Below are 23054 nucleotides of genomic sequence, written 5' to 3'. Positions count from 1 at the left end.
ACAAATACATGGCTAATTAGATTTAATAAGATTTTTTTTGGGAAAAAAACGCTTAATAAAAATAAGGAATTTTAAGAAAAAAATCGTTTCTTAAAAAAATTTTTTTTTGCTAAACAGCGCATTAGCTAATTAACAATTTTTTTTTTTACTCAATATTAATATTAAAGAACCATTATTTTTTTTAAATAATCATTAATCATGTTCTGTTATATTAGAAAAAAAATTGTTTTCATTCATTTATTATTTGTTTATTAAACAAACAATTTGTTGTAAACAAATAAATTTTCACGCAATATTTTTTTCAAATACTAAAAATAACCAAGCGTTTTATTTTGTAGAAAAAATTTTTTTTTAATCTTTTATATAATTTTTTAAATTATTGTACACTTGGACTTGTCGCTACCTTTCTGTTCTTCTCTATTGTTATTAAAATAACTTATTGAAGACACAACTACAACACTTCAAGTCTTTTTCATTATCCATTAATCATTAAACAAATCGAGCTTGTAACCGAAGCTCTAACTCAATTGCTTAAGGAATTATGAATAACAGTAATTTTTATGAATACTTTTTAATAAATACAAAAAAATTATTAATTAGCAAATTCGCTTTTTAGCAATAAAAAACATTTTTTAAGAAACAATTGTTTTTTTAAAAATTGTTATTTTCATTAAGTATTTTTATCCCAAAAAAAAATTTTTGCTTTGACCCGGGTTTTAATGTGAAAGACTTGAGAGAAAAATTTGCTGGGAGAAGATATATGTTAAGGAGGAGAAAGTCACTGGTGCTAAGCAGCAGTGGAAGTAGTTCAGTGTTCGCCGCTAGATCGCGCCCAACTTATGATTGTCCTGTTCCTGGTTAGATAGGTGTTTCAGAGTTTTTATATTCTATATTTAAAAATAATTCTGTCACGGGTATTTCTCTGTTATTTGACAGAGTGACAAGTGCCTGTTTGGATGGTCATATAGTAGATGCTATATTACATTGTGACAATAATGTCAAATATTTTTGTTTTCTTGAAAAATTGTTTTTACAATCCAGAAACATAATTGTATTCAATAAATGCTCTTGAATATTCTTAAAATAATATATTTCGGTAAATTTTTTTTTTCTTTCAGTATTCATTTACTCTGAATACCCTCTGGTTTGAGTATGTATTCACTCTGATCCCACTCTGGAAACATTCTGGAAACACTTTGGTATCAGTTTGTGTTCAATGTGGATGCATAACGGTGTCAGTATGTATCCACTCTGGATACTTTCTGGAAACATTTTGGATTTACTCCGTATCCGCTCTGGAAATACTCTGGGTTCACTCTCAGAAAAGGGCACAAAACCATTCTGGAAATACTCTGGAGTCCGTATGGTTGCATCGTGTTACCAGAATATTTCCAGAGTGTATCCAGAATGTTTTTAATGTCGCAAGGGATAAAATCAATGACTTACATTTAAATAATTATTGATTTTGTTCAAACAAAAAATATGCACATCGTGAAAATTACATATTTTGTGGGAAAAAGTCTCAGCTCTCAGAAAAAAATATCAAATTAGATGTATCAAGCGCCGCACAGTCATAAAAATCGTTTTTTCGTCTTTAATCGAATTTTAAAAGGTCTTTTGTAACATAAAATAAAAAATGGATATTTTTATTGGAAAGCTGAGAATTTTTCCTACGAAGAACTGTTATGTGCTCATTTTTTTTTTAAAATTTTTTCCTTCGAATAAATTAATGAAAAAGTTGAAAACAAAAATTTTTTAAAAATTCAAAAAATCATAACTTCAAAACAGCTGCATATAAAAGGCTCAAATTTTCAGAGAATTTTTTTTTTAATATATAGAACGTGTTATGTCCGAATAATTTTTTTGTATTTTTAATAATTATTTAAAATAATTATTTCTGAGCTCCTCTTTGCAAAGCGCGCGAAAACGCAGCGTCAGCTTTTTCACCTTTTTATGCGGCAAAGAATAGTGGGAAGACAACTGCAATAAGTTTAACGATTAAACAATAAACTGTCGTCATCTTCCACCAATGACGATAATTAAAAATTCCCCATCAATCGCCAAGCAAAGTCTATAAAAAGCCTGAGCACCATGGCTCAGGGCCTCAGTTTTATTTAAACTTCTTGGTCCGCGTAAACGGTATCGATAGCTCGTAATCTTATTGCAGAAATCTTCCGACGTGGCAATAAGTAATCGTCGCTGATTTAGGTATCCGGCTAATTAATTTCGTGTAGGATATTATTTTATCAGTTACGGTTTTCCAAAATTTACTTTAAATAAATTGTAAATCGATCTAGGTATCCGGCTGATTAATTTCGTGTAGGATATTAATTTATTCATTTACAAAAATTTAAATCAATTAAACCGTAAATCGATCTAGGTATCCGGCTGATTAAGTTCGTGTAGGATATTAATTAATTCATTTACGGTCATTATAATGACGGATAATATTAATAAATTAAATTGCCAATTGAGTTAGATACTCGGCTGATAGTCAACTATCGTGTAGAGTATAGTTCTTAATTGCAATTAAAAGATCTCGAAGATCTATCCGGTTCGAGTGAATTGTGACACAAATCACGTGAATTTGTGATCCCACTTTGTGCCGAGTTTCTGCGCATAAAAACCCCTTTTGGGTGTGAAAAAAGACGCATTTATAAATAAAAATCTGTTTAAAATATCCGATAAGATAAATAATCTTATAATACAAATTATATAAAAGTTGTGAAAAACTAGAGTGAACAAGTGATGTTCGGTTAAAACGTTGTAATTCAAAATACTTAATAAAAGGTCGAGTTCATCACTCAAGCCGTTCGATTTTCATTCGAAAGTAGTACATAAGATATCATCCTACCAACCCAGCCGCACCCATTCTACCAACCTTACAGGAGGCCGAGTGAGCTGTTTAGTTCTGGAGGGATAATAGCTGCCGCACTAGAAGAATTGACATCGAAAGGTAGGTGAAAGAACTATTATTCTATCATACTTAAAATATTTTTGGCTTAAACAAGAGCACCAGTCTCTTCAAAGACGTTTGGGTTCTTAATTCTCGAAAAGATCCACTATAAATAATAAATTATAGGAAGATAATTTCTTCCTCGTATTCTTTATTGTTGTCCGCACCCTCCAACCCGCTTGTCCAAAATTACTATCACTACCAAAGGGAGAAATCCCGGATAAGTAATCAAAAATTAAGCGGCGGACATAACAAACGACTCCACAAAGTTTGAACCAAATCGACGAGGGTCACACCGTAAAAATAATTTTATTTGGTGGAATGATCCACATACATACAGACACTTGGACATCATTCTGAAAATAGTCAGAATAGCTTCCTAGGACCTCAAAACGTCGACATCTGATGAAAACTCGATTTTCGAAAATCAGGATGAAAACAATAACTTCCCAAATTTTTGAAAATTTACAATTTTCTTAGCAGGAAGTTAAAAATTACAAATATTTTATTATTCAAATAATTAAAATGATTATAACTCGAAAACTATGGACTTAAGCGTCTTGACTAAAAGGACTTTTTTTGAAGAGAATAAAATTTCCTATAAAATTCTCATTAACATTTTTAGTGTGCTTTCATTGGTTTACGTTCTGCAAGCCAATAAAGGTCAATTTCATAGGAAAAATGAATTCCGCAACGGACACAAGTGAAACAGCTGGAATCACAGCTAAGTAACTACGGGGACTTTTGAAGATCACCAAATGCCCTACAATTGTTTTTGGCAATTGATTAGTATTAGAGAGAAGTTAATGAGTGATGCATTAAAGTCACTAATGCGACCATTTCGTGATACTGATTTTAACTACATAAGTGTTTATTAAATATTTGACTCCGTTAGCTAAAGCTATCGACAGTTTACAGGCTGAAAACTGTTATTATGGTATTCTTTTGCCAAAATTGGTGTCAGTGAAATAGCGATTAAAAAAACTTTTGATCTACGAGGATGTATCAATATTATTTTCATTTTAATGCCAAGCTCATAAGAATAATAGTCTTCTAATCGATTTTGAGAACTTAACGATAAAATGAAAATAACTAGAAAACAATGCGGAATTCGAATAAACTATATTGAAAATAATCTGTAGGGTATGAAAATGTCTACAAAAAAAGTCCTATGACATTTTTTGATAAGTCTGATAGTTTTGCTGGAAAAGTTAAAAGATCTCGAAAATGTACTGGGGATTTGACTTTCAGCTCCAGTTTCTTTCAAACAGATGGATTTATCAAAAAATAATAAGAGACTTCTTTTTATAGAGCGTTCAATTCTCTACAAAATATCTGGTGGACATTACAATGCAATTTATGGTCATTAGTTTCAAAAATCAAAAGAGAAAAAATTTGTTTCCTGTGTTATTCTTATGGGAAACCGAAAAGTGCGATGCAGACAACCTTAATATTAATATTAAGGACTCATATTTTCAGAGGCCTATTTTGGCATCTAAACGAACCTTTTGAGCCTGGTTCCGAGAAAAAAAAATTTTTTTGTTTTTTTTTTGAAACGCTCTTATGACCATATATGGCCTTATATGATTCATAGATGACCGCATGAGTGTATTAAAAAAGTTGGTAGGCCCATGTATGGCCATATATGCTTCATTCTTCGCGGAACATAATCCTTTCTCAACGTAGACGCTCAATAAGAATGGATTTTATGTAACTCCTATTCTGAGTTTACTTTTTAGCAATTTACCGAATCCTCTCTTCTCATTGGCTAGCTACCAAATACGCTTCTTTGATTGGCTATTACCAGATGACGTAGCGACTGTTACCATAGCAATCGTTTTCAAAGCAAAATAAAAATTACTGATGAACTGAGAAAATCGATAATGTAAATTTGTTTTTTAAATCGACACTGGTGGAGCTGCGCGGGGGAGTAAAAAATAAAAATTTTCCCATTTTCGGCCGAGAGACCTACAGACATGAAATTTGAAATAAAAATCATCTGGTATCGTGTTCAAACGTTATATATGGATTTAACTTATTCTGTTATTCTTGTTGGCGTACAAAAAGAGATAGCTAGGATTATTGATCCTTGATTTTCCAACTCGCGATGATATCACGGCATGACTTGATGAGTAAATGTACTTATTCTGAATTTTTTTCGCAATACTTTATATATTAGATCAAAAGATTCATCATAAAACAGTGGAGTCATTACTAAGCGAAAAATCAATATAATCATTCATGAGATAGCTTTTCGTTTTAAATAATCATTTTATTAACTTTACTTTTTTTTTTTTTTTTTTTTTGTCAGTTAAGAAATGAGAAACAGCCACCTGGTCGATTCACAGATTGACCAACCCCGGCACAAGGAATTAATAAATCTATCATTTTTTATATTTTTATTTCATTTTAAATACGTCTATCTTTGATTTTTAGGCTCGGCCCATTACAATTTATGTTTCTATCACTGTTAAAATGTGTCCACATTTTAAAATTTTTTTCATCTCTACTATTTTCTTAAACCGCTTCAAAAATTTAGATACAAAGTATGTAATACCCTTTTAAATTAATATTCTATTACTTATCGAATTAAAATAACATTATTTGAACCAGCTATATATTCATTTATTTCTATGTACATATCTATGAATAGTTTTCATTATTTATTTTTATTTTTTTATTCACTTCATTCACATTTACAGACTTTTATGAAAATTTATATATGCATTTTACATACGAATCATTGATTGCTGTTATTAATTTTTTTTTTTTTCAAGTGGCAACCTAAAATTATATTTATAATTGAGTTCCTATTTAATTATTCTTAGATGATTTTTTTTTTTAATATAACAAGTAAAATTTGTTAGTTTATTCAATACATCAATCAATGAAATTGATTGAATTTATGAAAGGCTAAGCATGTGCGCAAATCTAAAATTTCCATTAGAAATTTGTAAGAATAAATATCAATATCACTATCTAATAATCAATAACTTATGAAATGAAGCAATATATAACATTTTAATAGTGACTGTGTAGATAAAGTATTCAATAACAATAATTATCTAATTAAAATCGGGCGGATACGACTACTACTAAGGCCTCGCTTATGAGTTATTCCAAATTAAAATTTAGATTATATTACTTAGTCCCAGACATACATATTCTAATAGGTAAAACATATTTGGGATTTAATAAGATATTTAATAACTACTACGAAAATTTTTAAATTATTTTTAGATGATATAGAAGGAGTCAAGTAATATTTATCTACCTACTATGATTGATTTACCATTTAAATCTAATTAAGTCCAGCACAACGATGCTATTATATCTGATTGATTCAGCAGAAATCGACTTATTAATATCTGGATCAATTTAAATGCCTTCTAACACTTATTTCTAACTAATCCGTCCAATTTCGAAGTGTAACGATACTTATTCATTAATTATATCTTTTTGTTTAAATAATATTGTTTAAATCATAAGGTGCATGATTTAGTATTTAATTTATTTTTGAGAAAAAAATTGTTTTTGTTTATTATTTTAATTATCTCGATCTATATGAAAACATGTTTTTCTAATAATAATAAATTATCATTTCGATAATAGTTATTGAATTCTCGCCATGATGCAGAGATTTAAGATTATATGTTTTCTAGTGAGTGGACTTTTTACGCTGTTTAGCCAACAATATCAAGTCGCTTTATTGATAATGTTCGTCCAAATTACATTAAAACTGATGGCAGTGTGCGGTCCAATTTAAAAAACATGTGGACCTTAAAACTTTCATTAAATTTGTATTTAATATTTATAAGTATCGATTATCTTAAGATTTTAACTTAATTATCCTTTAACTCTAATAACTTAATATTTACTTTAATACTGATGATAATAAATGATAAATGTATATTATAAAATAGAATAAAACTATTTGGCACATTTTTTTAATGTAATGTTTAAAACTACATTATTACATAAAAGAGACTTGTGTAGAGAAACAGTTATTGTAAAGTTAAAATTGCAATTAACGAGAAATTACCTTGTAACGTTCTACGTAACTTTATTTTTTTTTACTTTTTTGTTATTTTTATTAATTTGTTTCTAATTTTTTTTCTCAAGACACATTCTACGAAAAACGTTTATAGCACTTTTTGTTTGTCATTAATTCATAAATTAATACATTCTTTATTAATAATTATATAACAAGATATTAACGAATCGGAAAGCTTTTTGATTCATCATAAGTTTCCTTTAAGATTTTTTTGACTCTTTAAATAAGGCTATCTACGTCATTGTAAAGTTATGTATCTCTTCTCTTCAGACGTATCTGCGGTACGTTGGTATAAGATTGATGTATATATATATATATATATATATATATATATATATATATATATATATACCTAATGAAGTATTTTATATTTGGATAAACTGCCAGATCGTATTAAATTGACCTAAAAATCTCATATTGCTTAAATCAATGAAAGCCCCTCAGAGGCAGCGATATAAAGAACTTGTCGCTTTTGAGTGAAGCCACTCCTGAATGTTGTCAACCTATCAAGGAGGGTGTAAATCCCGGTGATGTGCCCTAGCGGTCAAAATAGCTTTGAGCTCTGACTCAAGTTGTTTTTTCGTACGTTCACTTACTGACCTACCCCCTACTGAGGGTTGTGCCATCAATCTCGGTGGTGGTGAATCATGTATTGATTTACCACTTGTATCGCGATTTTCATGACTACGCGCACGTCTCACAGGCTTTTTATTCAATGGTAAAAGATCTTCTTGATTTTTTTTACGTGCTGGCCTTTCAATACTAAATGTACTCTCTTTACTAGGATTATATGTAGAAAACGACCCGATTGCTTCTGAGGACCAGCTTAGATCAATTGTTCCTGACCCCCATTCTCTTGACAGCTTACGCCCAATTGCAGCAGTAAGCTCATTGTTAGGTGACAAAAGAGGACTTTTTGATACTGCGTGATGACTTGATGGATGTGCTGTTGTTGGTAGTGGAAGGGGTCGTTTTAGAGTTGCAAAAACTGGAAAAGACTGACCCCGTTTAGCGGGACTATGTGAATACTTTGGAGTAGATACTCCTCCACTAATTGAATCAGACTTAACTGGTGGTGATAACCTAAGAGTCACGCTTCCACCAAAATTAGCTGTACTAAGACGAGGTGGAGGAGAACCATCATCGCCGTGGCTCAGTCTTCGTCCTACCGTTTCCAGTGGACTTCGAGCTCTGAGATTTGTACTGCTTAATGTAAATTCACGTGGTTTCATTGACGTTTCCAAATTAATTGGCGACAAGCCAAGTCGGGAACTAGATAAATTAATTGAGCTTCTACTTTTCTCTGGCCTCTTTGGACTCAAAGGCATCAATGGGCTTTTACTTCGACTGCGTTCTTTTTCTTTAGAATATTTTTCATCCTTTTTGGAAATTCGATTAGCTTCCACTTCTTTTGCATTAGCGTCTTCTTTTACCTCTTGTTGTACTCTAGAGGCACTTAATAGTTATTAAGATCCGTTGATGATTTACCAACTTTATTTAAAGAGATAATAAATAAAGTTTTCAAACTTACCGACGAATTTCCTGTATCATCTCAAAAAATTGTCCTCGGCTCTTACGTCGACGACGCTCGTGTTCTTTCTGCAACAATGAATCCTTGTAGATAAAATAATATCATGACTACCCAGGGAAAAATGATCAGACCTCATCAGACATGAACAGACATGAGTCTTCAGGCCTGATCAGATATGAAAAATGATCGGGTTTGACCAGATCTGGCCAGGCATGTTCAGGTCTGATCAGGTATGTTCATGCCCATCAAGGTAAAAAAATTATATATAAAAAATGGCCCTATATAATTATATATAATTATGTATAACTATATACAATTACATATATAATTATTTTTATCAAAATAAAAAAACAATCGGGCGTATGCAGGATTTGAACCGTGGACCTTGCACTCGTAAGTTTGACCCGCTATCCGCCGACCTAAGAGATTGAGTTGAAAAGTAAGCTTTGTATGAACTTCAAGTAATAAAAATCTTATACGTGATAGATTCATGGTCAACAAAATTTTATATCTATAATTTGTTAATTATTGATTTATAGTTATATGAAATTATATATAAGTTATATATAATTATAACTACGTTAGCTATATATAATTATAACTAAGTTAGTTATATTTGATTATAACTGAGAATTTAAATTTAATCCCATATATCAGGCTGGATCAGACATGAACAGGCATGAACAGGCATAGGCAGGTATGATCATTTTTTCCCGGGTAGTTCTGTACATACATTATACTTACCCTCTTAACACTTTTTTGAAATAACGATGTAATATGGCCTTGCTTTACTGTGTGCACCAATTCTCTTGCAGCGTGGCGAGGTGATACAAGTTCAACGCAATTTATAAACCTATAAAGTTTCTGTGAGAAAAACATAACATTTCGATTTCGCCAAATAGAAGTTTTAGGTCTATGCCGTAAACTTGGTAGAGTGTATTTAAAAAATAAATATTCTCCTACAAGTATAATTCCACCCACAACGATACCCAAACCTAATAAACAAAAAACTCCAGCCACAGATCTAACACCAAGAGGTCGAGGGTGGCCTCCCGAACCTGAACCAAAAACTGCATCTCTTCCTTCTTGTCCAGCTATACACGGTAGGCCTCCATACCTAACAATAATCAAAGTTATATTCATTTTGAAATATGACCATACATTTTATTTTTTATTTACTATATCCCAGGTAGGAACCGCTAGCACAATTGGGCCAGCGTTGGCCCTTTTTTAATCTGCCACGCCTCGATAGCCAAGCATGGCTGAAGCTTGGCCTTATCGTACAACTAAGCTAGAACCTAGCCTTGGTAACCAAGCCTGGCCGACGCTTGCACGGAAAATTCGAACCCAACTGGTTACTGTTCTGGACCGTACTGAGTCAGGTGCAGAACAGTAACCAGTCGGGTTCCAATCTTTCCGTGTGGTTCTGTAGTATTACCAAACTGGAACCATGCAGTCTCAAGTACGTAGAGTAAATTTTCGTCTATTTTTACAGAAAATTTAAATGATTCAAAAAAAAAAAAAGATTAGTTATCGTTCCATGTTGAACATATTTTTTTTAATCAGTTACAATCCTATTGGACCATTGTCTAATAGAATTGCAAGCGTTGTATACATAGGAAATTGTAAATTGATATATTATATAACAGAATGGGATAATGCAATAAAGACAATGTGTGTTAAATTCATAATAAGTTATACATGTTTGTTTAAAATGTCAAAATTAATAAGAGCGATACTTTTAAAGAATAAAATAGTTGTGAAGTTAAGAGATAAATTTAATAACTACAAGAAAGATTTCATGGAATTAGATTATCATAGATGAGTTACATAGACGCATAAAGTTACATAAACTTCAGTAGTGAAATATTAACTTTTTCGAGAAATCGTGAAAATTTCAAACAACCATAATTCTGAATTAACCGATTCAGTCCATCTTTGAACTTAATTAAGATAATTGCTCATAGAATAAGTGTAGAGAATTTTATTACGATTCGATGAGAATTTTAGGTGCTATCATGATGACAAGACTAGTTATATTTATAGGGCATACAGGAACGTTTGATAAATTATAAGTAATAAAAAGCAAACATTTAAAATAGATAATAGTTGTGAAATTTACAGATTAGTTAGTTCACATAACATATACCTGCAGAAATGGAATTATAATTTGAAATGCATAAGTTATCGGGGAGTAAAATCATATTCAGTAATATTATTGATTTTGCTAAAACTTTTGAGGCTACCCTGATTAAAAAAAAAAATTAAAAAGTATTAACAATGATGAAATTTGAACTCTTTTCAATACTTCTGAATCCTTTCAATACGTTTCAATTCCTTCTATTATGGAGCTTTAACATTGTAGATCGTTTTCAATTTTTTTTTAACCTGGGTATCAAATTATTGGAAAAAATAGTCGAAACAAAAAGTTCCAGGCCAAAAATCAAAGCTTATTAAACAAGCTTTAAGATACTTTTTACAGAAATTGGCTATGACATTTAGTTTTGAAGCTATCTGAACTTTAACAGTGAAAAACTGATTTTTTCGAAAAATCGTAAAAATTTCCAACAGCCATAACTTTTGAATTAATCGAACGATTTAGCTCATCTTCGAACTTGATCGCCTATAAATTAAGTGTAGAAAATTTCATTAGGATCCGATAAGTATTGTAGGCGCAATCGTGATGACAAGGCTGGTTATATTATATTATATTATAATATATACCCGGGAAAAAAAGTTCTCATATGATCATATATAAATCATATAAAAGTGACACATATAAAATCATATAAAGTTTTATAATGAAATTGGTCCTATAAAAACTTATATGACTTTATAAAAACTTATATAATCATAAAAAATCTTATATAATCATTTAAAGTTATATATACCCGGTAAAAAAATGATTTTACCTAATCAAATATACAACAACTTATATATGATTAGATCTCAAAATTGGCAGGATCTGATTATATATAATTATATATAATCATGCATAAATAAAAAAAAACATCTATCGGTTAACTACTATTTTGCCAAGGGGTCACCATTCCAACTAAGGTTCTGCCTCAATGCTGCTCAACTTTGATGATCGCTTGATCGCCGTCTGCTTCTCTAGTCTGCTTTACCCTTATAAGTATTTAACAATCTATAGTATTACTTAAATCAAATGATCAAATTGATACATCCTCCATAAATAATGCACCAAATGTGATCAAATTTTATTACATTAGTGTTTTATATAAAATTATAGGTTTTTTTAAGATAACCTGCTTATAAGACCATAAAAATTTATATATAAGAATCATAAAACTATATAAACTTTTATATAACCATATACGATTTTATATAACCGTATTAAACTCTTTTGTGATCATACAAAATTATTTATAACTTCATATAAAATCACATAAATTTCCATTAATTATCTGAATTCTTAGAAGAATTTTATAAGGTCATATAAGATTTCATATGATCATATATGATCATACATGATTATGTATAACCATATAAAACGTGCTCTCGTAATTTCATAATGTTTTATCTAACTTTATATGAAGTTATTTCGAAATTTATAAAAATTTTATAAGATTATACGAATTTATGACAGAGTGTTTAGCTTGCCAAGTCTGGTCGCACCTAAGTATTATAGACGAATATTAGGGCGCCACTGGAAGATGGACTCGGCCTACCAGAACCGGATGTTAATGCAATTTTATTCAGAATTCAGGGTCGTTGTAAAATTTTACTTTGTGAGAGAGGAGGGGAATAATGAACAGGCTGAAATAAATTTATTTAATGCTTCAATTTCACTTCTTATCAATTAAGCACCTTGCTTTTATATTTATTTTCCCTTTTATTAACAACTAATAACCCTATGACAAACGAAATTTATGACAAACTAAATGCGTCCCCTGGACGTTTACTTATGACAAACTAATATTCTTATGACAAACTAATTTTTACTACGTATCCCGGATGATTTCCATCTTCCCACACACACACGTATTATAAGCGTCTTTCGGACGTAACACACTCACACACACTCTCATTAAAAAACCGTCCACCGGACGTTAAACCTTTAACCTTAATACACCTTGATAAAAAAAAACCCGTCCACCTGACGTTAATCCTTATTTTCCTCAATTACTAATTTTTAAAAAACCGTCCACAGGACGTTAACCCGCATTTTCTTAATTCTAGTGTTCACCGGGCATATCTTAAACCTAACTTATATATTGTCCACCGGACCTAAATCACAGACACAGATTCTTTTAATTAACATTAATTTGACTCTATTTAAGACTCTACTTACATTTTGAACTTTTAATATCATCACAATCTTTTCACCCAAAATTTTATGACTCTAATTCAACTAAATTTCCAATATAATATTTCCACATCAACTCATTCTGCTTACAATTTATCACTCCCTTAATTTCCAATTAACTCACTGATTCTACACATATTAATTAATTGATTTGTTGTTTAAATTAAGTATTAATTAATTAATTTTTCCTTATAATTTTCCACTTATAATTTTACCACTATTTTTATACATTAATTTCCTTCACAATATAATAATTCGGTTCTTTCCATTTTACTCGATAACAACTTATCACAATTCTAGCGTCCTTTTGATGACTTCATTGTATTTCGATAGTTTAGTTTATTGTTTATTGTTTCCCGAATAAATAATCCATAACAATTGGTTGGAAATAAGACAGGAAGATTATTATAAGCATTAATTAATTAAATAAATAAAATAGAGTGTAAAAGCAAAGAAAAAACAAAATCAAATATCGTGCAATTCACAGTATATCGTTCAAAGCTAAGTTGAAAAACCGGGCATGTATTATTCGCATAAGCAGAAAGCCCTCAAGCGGCAGAAGCACTGTAAAATAGTAGTTTATCTATCGAGTGCGATCGTGTTTAAGACGCGAGTGTGAAGATTGGTGCCCGAGCCGAAGGCGAGGGTACCAACACACGAGCGTCTTAGACTCGATTGTACTAGATAAATACATTAGTTTTTGTGACATATATTTGAAATTTACTACATTTAGTGCCTATAAATGGCAGGTTATAAATCCGTGTTAATTTATTTGGTAAAATTGTTTTGAGTATTTGTTGAAAATTAGAGAGAAGTCGGTAAGTGGACGAATCAAAATGATGATAAATTTTGTCACAAGATGGCTCGTTAAGTTACTTCGATATTTTTTGGTCGTTCGCTATCGTACATGTAACCAAAAAATATTTTTTGATCCGATGATGACGTCACTATTAGAACGATTAGGTACCCTTTTACCAGCTGTATCTTATCTAATATTTTTAGCTGCCGGCTATAGGCGCTAAATGTCGTAGATTTCAAGTGTCTGTCACAAAAAATAGAATAAAGCTTTAATTGAATGTGTGTCTTGGCTCATTAAAATTTCTAGGGCTCTATGGAGCAGGTTGACATGCGGTTGGAGAACGAATTGGCGTTATTGAGCAAAGATGGGGCAGTCATTGATGAGGTGTTCCATTGAATCTGGTTTTCCTGTGTTGCAAATTCGGCAAGGACATCTTGGATTGAATTTATAGCACAGTTGGTTTAAGTATAGATGATGATAGTATTTGCTAGCGAGTTTTACTTCCAGAAAAACCGTCACTGCTTGGAAATTGATCCTATGATTCAAGAATGAGGCTCTGGATCCATCGATTGGCCTTTGAATTTGAAACTGAAGGTAGTGGGCATTGATTGCCATTCTTACGTCACGTTGATGAAGATAGTCCTTGTACTTATTAAGAAAGTACGATTTAAATGTCTTCCATCGCTCTAGATCTAGGGTTTCAAGGGCAGAAACCAACTCGGGTGTAAAATCACGAATTATATTGAAGACATATAGTAGCCAGTTATATTTTTTGTCTGCGGTATTAATTTTTGACAATACCATAAGACGGTATAGGCAAATTTTAGGTAGACGATTATCTTTCATCTCAAGAATTTTGATGATCCATTGCCAAGTTGCATTAATTACTTGATGAGCTAGGGGTATTCTTCCTAGTTCTATTCTGAGTAGTGCTCCTTCAGTATTTCTTGGCAGACAGGAAACTCGTTTGAAAAATTCCGTCTGTACCTGCTCAATAAGCTCCAAATACCAGATAGCCCAAAGCGGTGATGCATATAATAGAGTAGCTGCAATGACACTATCGAATAATTTGCAAATACAATCAACTGAGTCAACTTTAGCTCTGGTAAGTGTTGCAAACACCGTGCTGAAGGCTAATTTAGCTTTATTAATCGCTGTTAAGGCTGTAGACCTACTAATACCAGTGGATGATATTTTTAGACCTAGATATTCGTAGGAGTTGGTTATCTCCAGCATGTAATCACCGTAATAAAAACATAGATTATTTAGAGGCCTCCCCCCACGTCGACAAATTAAAATTTGTGTTTTTTGCGTGTTAACAGTCAAGCGGTTCTTGTCGCAATAGAGTTTGAGGAGGCTTAATTTTTTCTGCAGGTCCGAAGCCGATGGACGAATATAACAAGATCATCTGCGTATAGTAACGTTAGGACATCAATCCAGCCATCTATGTTCACCCCTCCACACTTGTTCAATCTTAAAAACTCTTCTACGTCTTCAAAAAAACCAGGAAGAGGAGGGGGCTGAGCAGTTCCCCTTGCATCACACCTTCCGTTATTTTGAACTCCCTGGATAGTGAGCCGGTTATCTTTACTTTAAAAAATGCCGATTCATATATATTTCTGATTAATCTGGTTAATTTTGCGCTCCAACCAGCTACAAAGAGCCTTTCCCATAAGATTTTGTGCTTCACCGAATCAAAGGCTCTCTTGAAATCTACAAATAATAGAAATTGGTGTGCTTTGCGTTGCCGAAAGCGGCAATTTAGGGCTGATAGGAGAGTGAATAAATTATCTATGCATCCTCTTCTTGCTCTAAAGCCTGATTGCGCTTCAGGAATGATGTCTGCTTCTTTCATTCAGTTTAACAGGCGTCTGTTGATCATACTTGTCAGCAGTTTGGCTAAGTGATTTACTAGTGCTATTCCACGATAGTTTTGCGGATCCAGTATATCGCCTTTTTTATAAATTAAAGTTACTAGCGTTGTGTATCAGTAAGCTGGTGGGACTTCGTGTCTAAGGATTTTGTTAAAGAGACAAAGTGTATAAAGTTTCCAGTTCGTTGGCATATCTTTCAAAAATTCATTTTAGAGCTTATCCGGGTCAGGTGATTTACCTTTCTTGCAATGGGCCAGTGCCTTATTTAGCTCACACATTTTAAAGTCTTGGTCTAGGGTTGGATGCTCCACTCCGTAGAATAAAGTTTCGTCGGGGTCATCTGGTGTACTAATATCCGCATAAAATTTTTCCCAACCGCCCAAGGGAGTAGGATTTTCCTGTATATGCCTGGGCCTGGTTTTTCTTACTGCGTTCCAAAATTCCTTCGTATTTTTGTATTTGCCAGGATGTCCAATTTACTTTTCTCAAACTGCCGTTTTTTACTTTTTAAGTGTCTCTTGTAGGCTTTTTTAGCAAGTTTATAGCTATCCAGCTCTGGTTCATTGAAGGCAGAATCTTTGCAGATTTTAAATAGACGACCCACTTTCTTTTTTTCACAGCGACAATCTTTATCGTACCATTCATGAGATTGCTTTTTCCAACGATGTTTATAACGGATTCCAGACATATTCGCAGCCTGAGCGGCTTCGGTAATAGCTGTTACAAGATTAGAGCTAAGATAATCAATATTTTCTTCATTGAAGTTCACCTCGACTTTAGACAACCATCTAAGCTTAGTTTTATATACTTCTTTATTTTCAACTTTCCAATTATAGGTAACTTCTTTGGTGTGCTTTGGGGGTGCTCCTGATTGCATCTCAGAAGCAACAAATAGACTAAGTAGTAGCGGGAAGTGGTCCGAAGGATTTTCATTTTGAATAACCATAATATCTTTAACATCACTTATGTTTGCAATGTTTATCCAACGCAAGTCCACGATGGTGCGTCCTATGTGAGTACACGTGAATTGGTCTGGATAATCCTTAGGCGTCCTTCCATTCAGTAATGCAAAGTTATTATTTAACATCCAGTTAGCTAGTTTGCGACCCTTTGCATTTATAACTAGATCCAGTGATGTTTTTTCAGCTTGGAGCACAATGCCTCGTGTCAATTCTTCGGGGATTGTGTTGAGGTTTCCCACTTGAGCATTGAAATCACCCATAATTATGATGGGTAGGTGGCTGTAGCTGTTAAGTATATCATCCAGCGCCAGGTGGAGGAGTTCGAGAGATGTTTCCATGTCTCTGGAGGGTCAGAGATAGACGCACGCTATAATTCCTTCAAAGGAGCTCGACTTCACCTGTATAAAAATCCAGCTGTCTGATTTTTCAAACGTTTTGGTCTTGAAGTCGCTTCTCAAGATTATGGCTACACCCTCACTGGCACGACCTATACTCTTTTCCTTGATTGCATTTGAGCATATTGGCTTATAGCTCTCCCAACCCCGAGAAAGTTTTATATTACTGATTGCCCATGTTTCACATATACAGTATATATCGACTACGGGTAAAGGTATGTGCTTGAAGAAATTACTGATGCCGCTTGAATTCCACGATAAGATTTTTAGTTTTTTGCCTCCTGAAAATTTAGCTTGGGTTGATTGGATGTGCGAGCCCCGTTTACTATCCCAACCTGTTTTAACGAATTGTCTGAGTTGTCCCAGAAGTACCAGTTATTATTAATCTTAAGTCGGTTGCCTTTTAATTCAGTCTTCAGGCCTTGTTTGTTTTTCTCAACGGCAATTTTTCTTAGCTTCGCTCTTGCTTCAACTTCACGCGTGGTGAGATCATTAACGATAGAAATTTTACAGTCTTTCAGTGCCATCGATTTAGTGGACATTATTCTATCCTTTGCTTCTTGTGTACGGAGCTTGACTTGAATTACTTTATTATTATTGCCAATAGGTCAAATATTATCTATTACTCCACACAATTTTACTTCCTATATCAACAACATGTAGGTATAGAGTCAAAAATTCACTAGAATTTGTGGAGAAAGTCAAGTCGTTGATACTGCCACCTGAGTATATCATGGTATCTCTTGATGTTGTCTCACTTTTTACTAATATTCCCAGAAGCTTGGTTTTGGAGATTCTAGATGAGAGGTGGGAGACATGGGAAAAAGCTTTACCACTGTCAAAGGATATGCTAGCAGAATTGATAGTGTTTTGTTTCGACTCTGGATATTTCCTGTATAATGGGAGATATTATCAACAATGTTATGGCACGAGTATGGGCAATCCTGCTAGCCCCATACTGGCGGATCTGGTGATGGATTATATTATTACAAAAGCGGTTGAGGATCTATTATTTGACATTCCGGTGCTGAGTGTGTATGTAGATGATACGTTCATGACAGTACCGAAGGACATGGTTGATACCTTATTAGCAGTGTTTAATAGTTTTCACCACAAAATCCAGTTCACATTGGAGGTAGAGGATCAGCGCAAGATTTCCTTTTATGACGTGGAAGTAGTGAGACAGGGGGACAATAGTTTGAAGAGAGATTGGTACCAGAAGGCAACAAGTTCTAGGAGACTTCTTAATTATCATTCTAATCATCTGATGAGCCAGAAGATGGGGATTGTCAAGGGTCTCATCAATCGTGCTATGCGATTGAGTCATGAGGATTTTCATGATGCCAACAGAGAACGAATAAGAGACTTATTGGTAAATAACAATTACCCATGTAGGCTGATTAATAGATGTTTGAATGAATATACGCCAGTGGTTAGGAGGAACAGGAATTTGTTGGTCAACTATTTTAGATTCCCTTTCATCAAAGATTTGTCTCCACGGATTGACAACTGTATCAGAGAAAGGTTCAGCAGATTGGCGTATTATAATCTATTGACGGTCAACTTTGTTTATTCAAGACTCAAAGATCAGATCCCTAAGCTGGATAAATGCAATCTTATTTATAAGGTGCCTTGTTCTTGTGGCTATTGTTACATAGGCCAAACAAAGCAGAGACTCGGGGATAGATTGAGACAACACAGGTATAATTGCAAGGCCAATAATGTACTTAAAGAAAATAAGACAGCACTGGCTAGCCATTACTTTGATACAGGGGACCAGTTTGACTTTGATAACACGTGTATTTTACATCAAGAACGTAATAGAGCAAAAAGAAATTTTTGTGAAATGGTGTTTATCAAGACGAACAGGACTATCAATCTGAGATCTGACACGCAAGGACTGAGTGCTATATACAACGGTATACTTCAATTTTGCAAAGAGGATGGACACGGGACTGCGTGACTTTGAAGTTTACATGAAATGGCGGCTATTTTTATAATTAAATTTGAATTGCGGCTGAGGCAGCCGTTCGGCACGCGTGTGGCTCGGGCGATCACCGAAGTTAAGTAGCATCGAGCATGGTTACTATTTGGCTGGGTGACCGCTTAGCCACGCGTTGGGCTCGAACGAAGGTCTCTGATCGTTAGGCGCGGGATGAAGATCCAGTGATCGGTAAAATGGGAATTTTATCGACCACTGGAGCTTCACCCAAACCGAAACTGTACTGGCTAGGTTTTCTCTGTGGTTTTCCTAGCCACTGCACCTCCATTGCACAAGGGAGGTAGCAGGGCATCACTGCAATGATGCAGTACAGTCATAAGCACAAGTCGGGCCACAGCCGCAAAAAAAACATAAAAGGGACAGTCGAAAAAAGGGGAGTCTTGTAAAACACACTTGAGCAGTGCGATGCATGCGATGTGATACAAGTAAAAATAATTTAAAAAAAATTAAATTTGAATTGTCGGTTAGATTGTTATCAGTGTTGATGGTAACGGTCAACTTTATTATCTTTTTTAACGACATGTAATTGTACAGTCTAGTCAGATCATGTGGTTTTTAATATTTATTTATATTTTAATTTGATTTGTTACGTTACCAATTCTTTTACATAATTTTTTAAAGAAAAATTTTTAAATTAGTTACAATAAGAAATATAATGTGTTTCATGATCAACTATTTTTTAACATACAGTTTTTTAATTGACGACTTTCATGTACTGGTTATGGTAAGAAATAATTTTTATAGATGTTGTGAAGATTGTAATAGAGCATAAGTGAATTGGATTGTTTACAAATTTATATATGTACTTTTCAGAGCCTGATGAAGACTCAATAAAGAGTCGAAACGTCGCAATAATAACAATAACATGACTGTTTAAGTTTTGTCATTTATTTTTCCAATTACCTGCGAATTTTTCATATTAATTATCTATTACATCTATCAGGTTGAATTTTTCATTAATAAGTCTGTGGGTCTGCTCGACTAAATCAGAAGTTTTCCACGCGTGATTTCTGATGATGATGTTCATGCGTTTGGCTTCTTTTTCTTGCACATTGATTAGGTGCTCTATTTTGCTCAGTTTCTGCTTTGCCTCCAACAGTATGTTATGCGAAGAGCTACACGACAACGTTCCATTCTCCGATGTAGATTAATTATTTAATGTACTTTTTATGGACGAAATTTCAGTTTCCAGTTCCACTTGCTTATTTTTCAGTTCCTACCATTTAGTTCCCCAGGTTCCTTCGATTGTGTTGAGATCATTTTTGATGCCCATAATTGCTTCTGTATTGCACTTTTGAGCATCGGCTATTTGCATCTCAAGTCTCTTGACATTATTTGTTGCTTCCCCTCTCATTGCATTAATATCCTTAACTATCGCTTCCAGTACAACTTTACAGTCGTTGTTCATATTTGAATTATTACTTTCAGAAACCAAATTATTAGCAGACAGAGTCTCAACAGTTTAAGGAGTTATTGCACTAGACATCTGCTGTGTAGGAGCTGATCGATTTATCCTGCTTTTTGAGTGGATGAAGGACATCTTCTGGTTCAGTGATGGAGGAGTTCAGCTCTTTTTCTCGATCTCTTTTCCTCTTCGCAAAGTCTCTTATATCACCGGTTGTACCGGCTCTTTCTTTAGTAAACGAGAGAGCCTTTGACTTTCTGCCGGGTTAATTTTTTGGGGGCACTGGTGAATCTTGGACTCTTTCAAAAAGGGCATAGCCGGGTTAATATGGGAATTCTGCCCCCATGGCTTTTTTGACTCAAACTTAGGGGGTCGATTTGGTGTCGAATGAAAATAATTCACCTCAATTTTTAGCTCTTTAACTCAAACGGTATTCGAGAATTTCAAAAAAACCTGTTTTTTCGAAATTATGTTTATTTTTATAGTAAAATTCGGAATTACTCAATGATGATTTTTTTCCTAATTCTTACGAGTCCAAAACATAAAAAAATCATATGATCGCGATTCTCAAACGGAAAGCCGATTTTTAACGGAGAAAAGAAAATTATAATCTTTTTTTTTTTAGCCTTTTTGAAATATGTCACTCACCAAAATTCGTCAGAAAAAGTCTTTCATATTCCTCTATACTCAGGAATTTTTTTTGTATTTTTTGAATTGGTGGAACAATTCAAAAAAAATTAAAAACTCATTTTTTTCTTAAAATCTTGCGTTTTAACAAACTTATATTTTTTTTAGTACAAATAAATACGTAGAAAATTTTTTTTTAACAAAAATAAATCTTTGCAAAAGATAAACATAAAAAATCAGTAGCCTACAGTCATTATAAGGGTTATTAATGATTCAAAAGACACTTAAAGGTAATACTTATTAGGGTGTCCCAAAAAAAAACAAATATATTTTTTTTCAACGTCTTATGAGCTCAAAAGTTACTTTATATTATAAAAAAAATCCTCACCGAATTTCAGCCAGATATCTTTACAATTGAGCTATCAAAAAGGGAGTTCCCTTTTCCCATTTAAAATACAAGCGAAAATTTTTCATTTTAGTTTTTTGTTATTAAGACAATGAAAAAAAATTTTTTTTTCCAATTCCACCTGATATAATTTCATAGGGAATTAAATTCTCTACAAAAAGTGCTTATACATTATGTACGTTGAACAAACTGGAAAAAAGTTACGGGGCTTCAAAGATCAACTAAAAATTCAGTTTCATCAGTGTTAAATTATTTTTTATTATTTTTGATTTTTGTTCTGTCAAAATTTTTTTTTTCACATTTTGAGAAGCACGTTCTTGTAGGAAATTTAATTTCCTACAAAAAATATTTAACATCTTATATACGTCGAGTGGATAAGAAAAAAGTTACAGGTCTTTAAATTTCAACGAAAAATGAAGTTCACTTTTTCGTATACAGTTAAGTTCAAAATTTAATATTTTTTAAACTTAACTTTTCGTTGTCATTTCAAGCCCTGTAACTTTTTACTCATTCATTTGACGTTTATATGATATCAGATACTTTTTGTAGGAGATTAAATTTTCTACAAGAATGTGCTCGTCAAAATTTGAAAAAAAAAATTTTTTGATGGAATAAAAATGAAACATAATTTTTAAAAAATTAACATTGAGGAAACTAAATTTTTGTTGATCTTTGAAACCCAGTGACTTTGTCCCAGTTCGTTTGACGTATATAATGCTTGAACACTTTTTTGTAGAGAATTTAATTCCTTATGAAATTATTCCTGGTGGAATTGGAAAAAAAAATTTTTTTTCATAGTCTTAATAACAAAAAACTAAAATGAAAAATTTTCGCTTGTATTTTAAATGGGAAAAGGGAACTCCCTTTTTGATAGCTCAATTGTAAAGATATCTGGCTGAAATTCGGTGAGGATTTTTTTTATAATATAAAGTAACTTTTGAGCTCGTAAGACGTTGAAAAAAAATATATTTGTTTTTTTTTGGGACACCCTAATAAGTATTACCTTTAAGTGTCTTTTGAATCATTAATAACCCTCATAATGACTGTAGGCTACTGATTTTTCATGTTTATCTTTTGCAAAGATATATTTTTGTTAAAAAAAAATTTTCTACGTATTTATTTGTACTAAAAAAAAATATAAGTTTGTTAAAACGCAAGATTTTAAGAAAAAAATGAGTTTAAAATTTTTTTTGAATTGTTCCACCAATTCAAAAAATTCAAAAAAATTCCTGAGTATAGAGGAATATGAAAGACTTTTTCTGACGAATTTTGGTGAGTGACATATTTCAAAAAGGCTAAAAAAAAAAAAGATTATAATTTTCTTTTCTCCGTTAAAAATCGGCTTTCCGTTTGAGAATCGCGATCATATGATTTTTTCATGTTTTGGACTCGTAAGAATTAGGAAAAAAATCATCATTGATTAATTCCGAATTTTACTATAAAAATAAAAATAATTTCGAAAAAACAGGTTTTTTTGAAATTCTCGAATACCGTTTGAGTTAAAGAGCTAAAAATTGAGGTGAATTATTTTCATTCGACACCAAATCGACCCCCTAAGTTTGAGTCAAAAAAGCCATGGGGGCAGAATTCCCATATTAATCCGGCTATACCCTTTGAGGTGTATTTGCTGCAGTCAGCGTAGTTTGTGGTGGATTAGAAGCTAACAAGTTCTTTATGTCAACTCCACAGATCATTCTAACCTTAAAATGTTCG

The 23054-nt window shown here is 32.6% G+C and overlaps 1 protein-coding gene across 1 annotated transcript in view; it reads right to left on the bottom strand.

Moving 5' to 3' along the window:
* Positions 1–5242: 5242 nt before the first annotated feature.
* The window catches only part of LOC130678393 (uncharacterized), a 73172-nt gene continuing 55360 nt past the window's right edge, over positions 5243–23054 (bottom strand). The window contains exons 6-8 of the mRNA XM_057485544.1: positions 9286–9658; positions 8542–8609; positions 5243–8456 (exon numbers count right to left, since the gene is read on the bottom strand). Of these exons, the coding sequence (XP_057341527.1) occupies positions 7517–8456; positions 8542–8609; positions 9286–9658 (1381 nt within the window). The 3' untranslated portion in view covers positions 5243–7516. The remainder of the gene's footprint in view (positions 8457–8541; positions 8610–9285; positions 9659–23054) is intronic.

This window comes from Microplitis mediator, chromosome 2 (genome assembly GCF_029852145.1).
Source record: "Microplitis mediator isolate UGA2020A chromosome 2, iyMicMedi2.1, whole genome shotgun sequence".
Lineage (NCBI taxonomy): Eukaryota > Metazoa > Arthropoda > Insecta > Hymenoptera > Braconidae > Microplitis > Microplitis mediator.
Note: the sequence above shows the minus strand (reverse complement) of the source record. Positions and strands in the feature narration are given on the sequence as shown.